Source organism: Pogona vitticeps, chromosome 14 (assembly GCF_051106095.1).
Source record: "Pogona vitticeps strain Pit_001003342236 chromosome 14, PviZW2.1, whole genome shotgun sequence".
In the NCBI taxonomy this organism is placed as follows: Eukaryota; Metazoa; Chordata; class Lepidosauria; order Squamata; family Agamidae; genus Pogona; species Pogona vitticeps.
In genome coordinates this window covers 4,849,744-4,862,283 of record NC_135796.1, presented here as the reverse complement: position 1 = coordinate 4,862,283, position 12,540 = coordinate 4,849,744, and the positions used below count along the sequence as shown (strand labels likewise).

The 12,540-nt window shown below is 44.0% G+C and overlaps 1 protein-coding gene across 3 annotated transcripts in view; it reads left to right on the top strand.

The window, feature by feature from the left end:
- The window catches only part of SRRM4 (serine/arginine repetitive matrix 4), a 149,177-nt gene that overhangs the window by 90,263 nt on the left and 46,374 nt on the right, over positions 1–12,540 (top strand). For all 3 annotated transcript variants that reach the window (XR_013539172.1, XM_078381624.1, XM_078381623.1), the window contains exon 2: positions 5,323–5,463. Coding sequence is in view for 2 of the 3 variants with exons in the window: in XM_078381624.1 (XP_078237750.1) it covers positions 5,323–5,463 (141 nt within the window). In the remaining variant the exon portion in view is untranslated. The remainder of the gene's footprint in view (positions 1–5,322; positions 5,464–12,540) is intronic.

Genomic DNA, 12,540 nt, shown 5'->3' with positions numbered 1-12,540 from the left:
AAACAGAAGTAATGCACAGCATGGCAACACGGGTTGCTCTCAGTTCTGGGTTCGAGACAATGGACAATTCTCCATTCCCCTTTTCCTGACACCGTATTCCATTTTCTCCACCAACCAACTGTAGGCGTTTTGTGGCCACCAAGCACATACAATCTTCATCCTTGCCTGGAATTTTAAAAAAACACAAAACACCATAAAGATCATTTTGTTCTTCTGAAAACCTTGGCTTCCCCGAATGTCACGACACCTCCCTGTTGTGCGAGGGTGGATCTATTTTGACAATAACATCCTCTTTTTGAAGACTGGAATTAGTATATTTATCAGATGCAGCAGCTTTGGGGTTGGCTAAAAGCCCTTTTGTGTTTCCTCCCTGTGGCACCCATTGCTTTTTCTCCCACCCCTTCCAGCACCCTTTCCCTCTGGTCTTTCACTCTCCTTCAGACTGTAGCTCTTGCACCTTTTTTTGAACTGTCCCAAGAATTTAGGGGGCCTGCAAAGAAAAGTGCCGCATGGTGCTGCCCACAGGCCCTATAGAGACATAGGGCCAGTCAGTGCTTGGCAACAGTGTGGTACCTAGTGGTGCAATATGGCACTCTTGTGTGCTTGGATTCTTCATTCCACTCCCATGGAATGGACCGACATGGGCATTATCTGTATGTGACCAATTTTGAAGTTTCACACAGTGCATATTTAGATCAGCAGCTGGAGGCTTTGTTTGGGAAAATGCAGCACGAGTCCACTTTCAAGTACGGAATTTCTACTTGGGCTTAATGGTATTTTTGTTTCCAGGGTTAATTCATACTTGGCCTGAGGACAATATAAAGGGCTACAGTTCTGGAACAGGCGCTGAACGATTCCCCAAGAGCCGAGCGCAATTATTGATGGAAATAATTGTTCTTCAATCCCATCAAAGCCAGCCTTTCCTTCAACCCAATCTTCTTTCCCATTGTTCCATGAAAACTCCACACTGGTAATCCATTGGCACCAGGCTCTTGGGAGCTCCGTCCGTTGCCTATATGTGTGTGTTTCCTTTTGCTCTCGCTCTCTATCTTGTAGACTTTCATGTTTGTGATGGAATTGCATTTGCAATTTAATATAAATGATTCTTCTAATCTGAAAGGAAAGGATTACCACAAAGCTCCCTGCAGGGGACTTAATCAAGGAGAAATGCCCAAAGATGAGCCCTCTCAGGTACTGCTGGGGGCTGGCTGGAGCCCTCTGATGAAAAATTGGCAATGTATGCCGTTGACCAGATGGATTCATGAGCTACGTGCAGTAGTGAAGTTTTAGATCAAGAGGAACTATCCTCCCCGCTGTCCCTGCCAGACCTCTGCAGCTCTTACGACCCAAGGCTTAAATCAGAATGTGTTTTATGGAATCACAGAACTGTAGACTTCTAAGGAGGTCCAAGGGTCATCTAGTCCAGCCCCCACCACTACAAGTAACCCATAAACATATTAATTAAATTGATATCTTTCTTTTTCCTCTGATGCAATCAAACCGTCATGCGCAGTTTGTATCTCCACCGCTTCATCCTCAATAGCCTGGTGAAGTAGATTAGGCTGAGAGATTGAAGGATCCAAGCCCATCCAGTCAAGTGAGGAGCAGAAGCCAGATCTCGTAGGTCCTAGTCAAACACTCCAGCCTTTACGCCACACCTGTTTCTCAGGTCCACGCTTGGAGAGAAAGGGCTGTGAGCAATCTTTAAAAATATCAGCAGGTATGCAGACTGTGTGCTGTGGGCAGAAATGTTGCAGAACAACCCCATTGAAGAAGGGAAAGCAGTGGTTACCCAACCCTCGTTGCTGGTTGCACAGGGGGCCTCATGACAGTTCGTTGTTTAGTCATTAAGTTGTGTCCGACTCTTCGTGATCCCATGGACCAGAACTCGCCAGGCCCTCCTGTCTTCCACTGCCTCCTGGAGTTGGGTCAAATTCAAGTTGGTTGCTTCGCAGACACTGTCCAACCATCTCATCCTCTGTCGTCCCCTTCTCCTCTTGCCTTCACACTTTCCTAACATCAGGAGCTTTTCCAGGGAGTCTTCTCTTCTCATGAGATGGCCAAAGTATTGGAGCCTCAGCTTCAGGATCTGTCCTTCCAGTGAGCACTCAGGGTTGATTTCCTTCAAAATGGATAGGTTTGTTCTCCTTGCAGTCCAGGGGACTCTCAAGAGTCTCCTCCAGCACAACAATTGAAAAGCATCAATTCTTTGGCGGTCTGCTTTCTTTATGGTCCAGCTCTCACTTCCATACATCACTACTGGGAAAACCATAGCTTTGACGACAAAGTGATGTCTCTGCTTTTTAAGATGCTGTCGAGGTTTGTCATCACTTTCCTCACAAGGAAACAATTCTTGGGATTTCAGGGGCCGCAAAATATCGGTCCACCACAGAGTGGAGCTAAAACAAAGAGTCAGCAGGGCCCTGCTCATCTAGTCTCTCTCTCTCTCTCTCTCTCTCTCTCTCTCTCTCTCTCTCTCACACACACACACACACACACACACACACACACACACATTCAAGCACATGGGGCGGGAAGAGAGTAGGTGCTCTCAGCATAGGATTTTGGCCTTGGGGGGGCAGAGAAGTAGGCATTGGTGTCAATGGGAGCGATGCGACACCCAGCTTGGAAAGCTCCCTGAGGACACCAGAGGCCTAATGACTGAACAACTGATGGCACAAGGACCCACTGTTTTTATACATTAACATAACCATTGATTGACAAGCTCCCTTTTTAGTGTAAGCAAGTATGTTTCCTCCTCGCCTCCATACCCTTCCCAGCCTTTTTGTCTGGATGGGAGTCACTTGGTGTTATGAGGTGCCAGATCACAACAACAGTGAAGCAGTGGTTGTTCGCGGAATGCTGCCCGACAGAATCGCTGGCCCGTGCAGCCTTGGCCTGCGTGTCCCGGTTTTCTGAAATCCCAATCAATCCGGGAGGGTGGCCGCGCTGGCCCTTCCCCCACCAGCCGTGATTTCTTAATAGATGGATTGGTTTGGATGAGCGACTGCCCGTCCTCAGCCGCTGGAAGCAACTGGCCTGAAAGAGCGGAGGGGTACATCACCCCACCGGCTCTCCCAAAACACGGGGAGGGCATCACCAAAACAGGGGATAAATAAAGGCAGGGATTTACACACACACACACACACACACACACACACACACACACACACACACACAAGAATCTGTGTGTAAAATAACATTTCTAGGCGCATTTTCAGAGTTAATGGGTGAAATCCAGTCATAAGTCACAATTAGAGCACACCCTTTGAATCAATGGAAGTTATGGAGTACTTGAGTCATCCCATGCCTAGTGATTGAATGGGCCTACTCTAGTTGCGACTTACTACTGGATTTCAGCCGCTGGCTCCCATTTAAATACAAAAATCAAAGGCAGCTACAGCCGTCATTGAGAACAAACACAAAATGGAACAACAGACCCTTCCAATTATGGAGATCATTCCCCCCCCCCGCTGTCTTTTCAAAGTCGCAAAAGTTGTGTAGCATTTGACCAGCCCTTCCTTCTGGTGGCGGCTGCATCCATGGCAAGGGCATGGAAGCCCATCAGCCACCCCAGCTCTGAGTAGCCTTCACGGTCCCCTCTCATGGGAGGCACGAGGAGAATTTGAACTCTTGCCTCCTGACTCCATGGGTGCTCCAACCCACTGAGCTGTGTCAACTCCATAGCTTGATTAGAACCATCTCAAACCCTACAAAGGAATGAAAAACTTTGTTCTCCAGAACCCATAATCAGGCCAGATAATGCCAAAAGTGGGTGCCAGGGAGAAGAAACGTGGCAATCTAAAAATATGGTCAGAGGGTTTTGCCATTCTTTTAAAAACCATGGGTTCTGCATTCCTATTGCAAAATAGGAACATGGGGAGGGGAAATTTCTGAGATTTTGGCCAAGATCAGCTATTTAGAAACAATGAGGCAGCCTATTGGGAATTCCCCCAATTTGCATAAGACCTTTTGCCTCCGTTGTTACTACTTTTGCTAATCCATGCATCGAGGCAAGAGTTATACCATTTTCCAATTTTTGCAGAAAAGTGTGAGAAGCAGTCCTGAAATGTGGAAAGCCTCACAAAGAGCAATTAAAACAAAACAAAAATTAACGATGGTGAGGGAATTGTCATATTTAAAGTCAAACTACAAGACACACTAATCACCCATCTCCAGAAAAGGACAATAGCCTATCTCACAGCCATAAATACTGCACTCCCAAGCCAACTACACCAGAGCACAGAGTGCTGTCCTTTGAAGATGTCGGCCACAGAGACTGGCGAAACGTCAGGAAGAACAACCTTCAGAACACGGCCAAAGAGCCCGAAAAACCCACAACAACCATTAGATCCCGGCCGTGAAAGCCTTCGCGAATACACCAAACTACAGGGTTAACCAGATGGAATATTTGATTCTTTTTTTAAAAAGTACTGGCTTCTGCACTGATGGTTCCAGTATTTTCCCAGCCAATCAAAAAGCCTAAGATTTCTCTTGCTTAGTTCATTGTTTTTGGGGCTGTTTTCCATGCCTTTTTCAGCCTCTGTTCAGGCTTGTTTTATTTTGGGGGTGGAGTTTAGCGCTATGATCCTGCTCATCCAAGTTCCTTTCTCCAAGTTCGAAATGTTCAATTCTACAATTACTATCTCAACAAAAATGTCACTAGAGAAGCTCCAGCAAGGGAAAGGACACGGTTACCAGTCGGCGACTTTTAGAGATATGGAAGTAATTAGTTGATGCTGTTTCAGAGGAAATTTGTGAGGTTTTTCACACGGAACCTCCACTGTTCTTGTTCTACATCTGTTAGAGGTTGCCCACGTATTAAATTCGGCTTTGGTCAACTTGCATTCTCCGGCCCTATTTTACATATTAAATATAAATAAATAATATGCATAATTCTGGCTATAGGTTAAAGGAAGGAATGGGTCACAGATGATGATCTCCAGAACCAGTTCTGTACTTTAAACCTTCACTATCCTGCAGTGAATCCGCAGAATTCCTTTGAGGGCCGGCCCTATCATTTGGCTGAGAGAGGTATACACTTCATGGGGTCAGTTTAGGTATAATAAAAGGACGGGAAATTATTGTTTATTTAATTCATCATGATCTCATGTCTACCTCCAAGGAGAGGTAGAGTAGGTTGTTGTAGGTTCTGGCTCAGATGACAAAGTAATTTATTTGAGAACGTTCTCCCTTGGCTAGGATGGATGGGCTCAAGTACAGTTTGCTGCTCTCAGAACATGGGGGAGTTACTTTCACCCTGGGAATGTTTCACTGACAATATGCTTTTTCCCACCCTCTCTCCCCGTCCTTCTTTTATAGCACTGAAGCATCCAGCTGCCTGTCACTTCAAACCAGTGAGAAACCCCTGGAAGGTCTCCATCCAGCTCAAGAGACCTCGAACAGCAATGGCTGTGCGAGGCTAAAAGACAGTGAGGTGCACCTCAGGAATAAATCACACAGGTAAGATTGGGAGCCAGCTACGAGAAGAAAACAGGGGCTTGGCCAGAAGTGTTCCGGGCAAGCACATGAAGAACATGGACAGGTCAGACTAAATGTGGTTCGTTTCACTTTTGTGATTTCCACGAGGGTGGGATGTTGTGATTTCTGGGACTACAAATACCACCATTGTCTATTCTGGGAGTTGTCTTTGACAGACACCTTGCAGGCACCTAAATGTGGCTCGCCTGGGAGGAAGGCCTTAACTGGAAGGTTTTGAGGCTGTGCTAGGCCTACTTCCCCCCAAACTTCCTGTTCCTACCCCAGTGCTCACTGGGAACTTCCTTTCTGAAACTAGGCAAAGCTAAGCCTAGGTAATCCTCAAAGTTGAGAGCTACATATAGGGCTCTGTCTGTCAGAGAGAATTTGGGGATTTCTAGTACAGTGGTGCCTCGCTTAATGGGCACTCCGTTTAGCGACGAAACTGCATAGTGATGAAGATTTTGCGATCGCAAAAGCGATCGCATTGCGATGTTTTAAATGGGTTTTTTTCGCTTTGCGATGATCGGTTCCCTGTTTCGCTTACCGATCATTGCAAAGCAATGATTTTTTTAACAGCTGATCGGCGGTTCCAAAATGGCCGCTGGGTAAAAAAAATGGTCGCCCGCTGTGTTTAGGGATGGATCCTCGCTTAAGAAGCAGCGAAAATGGCCGCCGTATGGAGGATCTTCGCTTTAAGGTCAGTTTTTTGCCCATAGGAATGCATTAAACAGGTTTTAATGCGTTTCTATGGGCTTTTTAAAATTGCATAGCGACAAAATCGCTTAGCAGCGATTTTTGCTGCACGGATTAACGTCGCTGTGCGAGGCACCACTGTACAAGAAATCCAAAGAGACCATCTTTGATGTTCATTCGGCCCATCTCCCTTCTGTATTAACTTGTGTGGTTTTGTCTGTTAATTTTTAATAGACGTCTATGCAGATTTCTGAACCTAAACAATTGAGCAGGAGGTATGCTCTGTTACATGATGCATTTTATGCAGTTTTTGTAAATGTTACTTTTTGAACAACAGCTCCCGAAAATGGATAAAGTGGTTCTGAGGGTTATGAATTGAAAATGAAACTTTTGCAAGCCCTGCCATTATTTCCTCACATTTTATTTTATTTTATTCTTTTGAAAATAGTGAATAGCCATTTGGAGTGAGAAAGGAAGCGCAGCACCTCACATAAAAACCAAATATTGCAGCTACAAATACAGATTGATAAGAATTCTCTGTTTCCAGTTTTTGATCATTTGCTACATCCGCACCTTTCTTCACACGGAAAACAGAGGGAAAATGAGATTGTCTTATTTTATATTGGAAGCCGCCTAAAGTGGACGAGTAGTCCAGATAGGCGGGGTATAAATCAAATAAATTAAAATAAATAAATAAAAATAAATTTGAGAAATTCAAATGCAAAAGAAAGCAAAAAGGAACAGACCTCTCTCATCTTAGCTGCAAATGCCTGTGATCACAAAAAGCAATTGTGATATTGCACGGAGAACAGAATGGCTGCCTCAGATCCCTTTTCCCTTCTAGTGCATTAGCGGAAAGATGAAATTGAGTGGCATGTCTTCACACACCTGTCTATGGAAGGTCCATACTTGCTAGCTTGCCAAAGTGACTATTGAATGCTTTTTAAGAACAAGAAGAAGAAGTGGGGAAAGATTAAAAGGTTATCACATGATAGGGATCTTTTTGATGCTGTCATTTCAGTTGTCTAATGAAGCCAGAAAGGCAATATGAAAATTTGGAGATCAGCTGGACCTTACTCTCTAGCTGGCAAGGGCCAGGCCTATCATTAGTTACAGTGAAAAGTCTGCCTAGTAGTAAAATCTGAGGTATGAAAAGATCGAACATGGACGGTTATTTAATTTTGTATTATTGTAATTTTGTACTGCCAGGAGGGGGAGATAATATTTGCAAAGTGTGGAAATTTGGTGGCCCCTGATTGGTTTGATTTACCTCCGCTGGCACTTACTGTCTCAATAATCCACTCAGAGATGTTGATAAGGGGACAAATTAAAAGTTCCATTTTACTCACAGTTCTTCATAGATCAAAACATCATTTTGTAGAAAAATATTAATTTGCTACATGAACAGAGCTTAACTGATTATCTAGTTGCATCTAGACTTTATATTTAGACTTTGTAAATGGTTGACTAATTCTAAGTACACTGACTGACTAAAAAGAGCAGGAAATAACTCTTTAATAGAGAGGTGTGACTCTTTTCAAAATTCTAAGGCAGAGGGAGAATGATTGGCTCCTACTGGATTGACTGACATTCACCCCAGTCCAGAAAGATCCCTTCCAGCCAAACCCTCTTACAGGCATCATACATATATTGTAATGTTTCCAACAGATGATGTGTGGACTTTTCTGCTTATATGCCAAAATACCTTGTCTGGCTTTAAATATGTTGAACTTGGTAAGTGTGGGCTGGGATAGCCATGTCCCCATTAAGAGGGAGAGTCATTTATTTGAAGGGCTACCAACTGGCAACAATGTTTTGAAGGTGTTGCCCATTTGAAGAGAAACGTTTGGTCTCGGACCTTGACATGAGAAGAAGTGAGACACACTGTGATTCTTAAAATATAAAAATTAATGCCTGATTTTTGATTGGTATGTATAAAATCATATGTGCAATTTTATGCCAATCCTCTTTTCTCCTGCTGTTGAATGATGCCCTTCTATCCTTTTTGATAGTGTGTAAGTGGCCAGTCTAGGGAGGTGCTCCTCTGTGCTTTGCATCAGGCAGCAGAAGTCTTGAGTCAGCCTTGCAAAGCAGAGCATGCAAAAGGGGGGGGGGGGCGGGAAAGGACCATTATTTCTTGCTCCCTCTTTCCCTTGCATTGTGCTGAAAACTGCAGGAGCTGGAAAACCTCAGGATCAGAAATCAGGGAGACCGTTACCTTTTTTCTTTTCTTTTCTTTTCTTTTCTTTTCTCTTTCTTTCTTTCTTTCTTTCTTTCTTTCTTTCTTTCTTTCTTTCTTTCTTTCTTTCTTTCTTTCTTTCTTTCTTTCTTTCTTTTGAACTACAACTCCCAGACTCCTGCAGCCAGTACAACCACTGGCCATGCCTGGATGGGGCATTCTGGGAATTATAGTTTTAAAAAATCCTAATTTCCAAATATTAATTAACTTTTCCAAAGACTTCTGTTATTTAAGAATATCTCAAATACTGGAGATATAGGAGGAGGGTTCATGCATCTTTTCACCTTTGATGCAACACTGTCGTCCAACAAAGTAAATTTCCTCATCTCTGCTTACGCCCATGAGGCCAGCACTATGTCCAAAGAGACAGAAAATAATCATTTTTGGACAACGCCAGCAGCCTTGGTGGTTGTGTGATTCTGGAATATTTTTTACTGTTTTGTTAGCTTCTACTAATGAAACTGTCCTACTTTGGGCACCTCATGAAAAGACAAGACTCCCCGGAGCAGACAATAATGCTAGGAAAAGTTGAAGGCAGCAGGAAAAGAGGAAGACCCAATACAAGATGGACTGACGCCATAAAGGAAACCACAGGCATGAGTTTGCAAGAGATGGGCCGTTGAGGACAGGACATTTTGGACGTGCCCTGAGAGCAAGCAGCAACAACAAGTACAGGGAGAAAGGTTAGGTAGAAAACAAACAAATAAAATATTTTTAGTTCAAAAAAAAAACAAAGCATTTCCTGTGCCATCAGGACCTGGCAGGTTCTTTTGAACAGTCTGAAAGAAAGACTTTTGGAAGGGCCTGTTTCTTAGGAGTCGTGCTCTGTGATTATGCCCGAGGCAATGAAGAAACATTTCTGCTCCAGTAATTCTTTGTTTCGCTATTGCTGCTTCTTTAATGAAATGCTTTCATGTCAGAAGTGTTCTGCCTAAAAGGGACTTGCCTGTACACCCAGAGCAATTTTGCCTCCATCAGCCCTAAGGAAACAATGGATTCCCATTCCCGGGATCTGTGATTCAGGCAGTCTTTTGGAATGGGCTGCTCTCTTTGTAGAGAACGGCCACCCTGGTCCCTTGATAGAATAGGCTGGTGGATGGCAATTTTAAGTAACAGCATGTGACAGCAAGTGGAGAACCTGCATAGACTAGGACAGAGCATTTATATATCCAAACAAACGAGCTTAGAAGCAGGGGGTTAGAGTAAAAAAATCATCACCCAGCTCGCAAACTACCTTGAAGGGCATTCCGGGCCGTATGCCCCAAATCATCCCCAAAAGGCTCATCCTCTCCTTTAGGTATGGAGACCGTGTGATCCTCCCAATTACTGAAATCGAGATCAGGATAGGTGTCCAGAGGTCTGACCCAGTGTGGGTCTGTGGCTGGGGATGATGAAGAGACAGGTGATCGGAGTGCATGTTTTCGCTCACCAAAGTGTAGATTGCTGATTTTAGGTTCTCTTGCTTCCTGCTTTCTCTTTCTGCATCTTCTTTCTACGGCAGCTAGACATGGGAACCAAGGAACGTCTTTGAATTAGTATATGAAATCTTTATTCCTGTGCTATCCTTAAGTAGATTTCCTAAATTAATAAATAGTGTTATTCTCGGAGGACTAATAAATCGTTCTTTCTTTCTTTCTTTCTTTCTTTCTTTCTTTCTTTCTTTCTTTCTTTCTTTCTTTCTTTCTTTCTTTCGTTCGTTCGTTCGTTCGTTCTTTCGTTCTTTCGTTTGTTTGTTCGTTCGTTCGTTCGTTCATTCGTTCTTTCTTTCTTTCTTTCTTTCTTTCTTTCTTTCTTTCTTTCTTTCTTTCTTTCTTTCTTTCTTTCTTTCTTTCTTTCTTTCTTTCTTGTCATAATCCAGGGTTCCAGAGTGTTCACTTGTACGGAGTGGCCAAAGACTCCGCATTCTGCAAATAACCAATAATCTTCCCATAATCCAAATAATCCTGACAATACTGGTTTTTGATGCTCATGAACTCCACCCAGCATGGCTGATGGTCATGGATGATAGGAACTGTAGTGCATTGGCTTCATCCCCTGCTGTACGTTATGGTGCCGTCCACATCCACCTGGCTCGCCCTTATTTGTGCTTGATATTATGTGAGCACCATAAGTCCAGGATCACATCCAACCTCCCTTCTGCAGCAGACCTCACAGGATTTGTTGTAAGGATAAAATTGGGGGGGGGGGGGAGCCAAGGATTCTCATTTAAGATGGAGGGGATAAAAATGCAGAGCATGGCAAAATTACTTTTTCTGAACTACACCCCCCCCTCATCTGCCAATCTATCTCATTTGGGGATTAGGGGTACTCCAATCAAAATTACCAATTTAGCATGTAGATACAGAGAGATTTTGAGATTCTGTCACAACATCCAGAACTCCAGTCCTATGAATCTGTCTAGCAGTAGATTTAAAGTTAGCCAAAGGAAACACTTTCTCACATAGGCAGTTCTCTAAATAATGTGCGGAACTCGCTGCCACTGGTTTGAACGCCACGTTTTTATTCCCGTGCCGATGTCCTGAATGCATGACCCTGCAGGCATTACCTTCCATACCTAGGACAGAATTTGCAAGCGTGGTTTTCTTTTCGACTAAAAATCCCAGAATTTCAACCACCACAGCATGTTGGCAGTGTGATCCTGGGAGCTGTAGTGCATTCAAACACACACACACACACACACACACACACACACACACACACACACACACACACACACACACACACACAAAACCCCCGCAATGTTGTCTAGCTTTAGGGCTGAAGAGTAGAGATGTTCTGCTGTGAAGCAGATGGCGCTTTAAAAAGTTCTCTTTGGTCAAGGGCACCTGAAATGGATGTCACCTAGTGGCTTCACCTTTCCGTTCTGTCCATAACAGGTGGGGTGGAACAGGATGAGGGCAGACCACCTGTGGGGGGGAAAGGTGTTTACTCTGCAAGGGACTGGAAAAAGGCTGACAGAGGTCTGGGTCTCTCACTGCTGGATGGATGGAAGCCGCACAAAAGAAAAATCAGGAAAAGGCAGGGGAGGTTGGGCAAAATCTGGAAGTAGCCACAGAACTGCAAAAGCTGTAGGCTATCTATGTGAGCCTGGCTCTGTCATGGTCTGAAACTGGCCTAGGAAATGTTCCTTTTTTGGACTATAGCTCCCAGCATCCCCAATCAGCATGGATCTTACCTCTCCCATTGCTGGTTCAGGGCTCCTAGAAAACCACAAGTGACAACCTAAACAACAGGAAATCGTATCAGAATCTGTGCAGGACCTCTCCTTAGGTTTGAAATTTAAATGGGTGCTTTAAAACAACAATATTCAGAGTCTACTGGACCCCACAAAGGTTGTTTGGGAACGGATCGTCAAACTCTGACATATACTGGAGATGTAATACTGGGAAATACATCTTGAGACGTAGGAGGTGGGCTTCTCGAGTGATTTTTTTTTCAAGTTTGAAGTCATATCTCGTATTAACGCTATATTGGGAACATCTCTGAAATTTGCAGTTATTCATGTTCTTTAGAGATGTCTGGATGAGATGGTTGGACAGGGTCACCGAAGCGACCAACATGAATTTGACAAAACTCCGGGAGGCAGTGGAAGACAGGAGGGCCTGGCATGCTCTGGTCGATGGGGTCACGAAGAGTCGGACACGACTAAACGACTAAACAACAAAAATGTTCTTTTGAGCTATATCCCTGGGGTCTGACCAATGGGCAACAAAAATGGAATGTAAAAGCCCTTGTAGGAACCTTATGCTCAAGGCATGGAAAGATAGACCCCCACCATCTGCTTCAACAATGGTCAGCAGATCTTACACTAGCTACGTGAGAACATATTGTCCCAGAGTTTTGAATCTCTGGTTGAATTCATTTTTGCTACGCAACAGAAAGTATAGAGACTCACAGAGGAGAAAAGCTACAAGTTCCCCAGATAGTCCACCCCTTTATCATTAACTGGCACTTAAATTCTCAGTAACTCACTCTGAGACATTTGTAAGAGAAAGAATAAAAAAACATTTTTACTGACAGTCACGACTTTCTTTACGCAGCCAACCGAAGAGCTCAACAGCAAACAAACAACTGCCACTAACAGACTGAAATGAGGGGGAGATCACTCCGCAAAGAGGCGGGGCCCT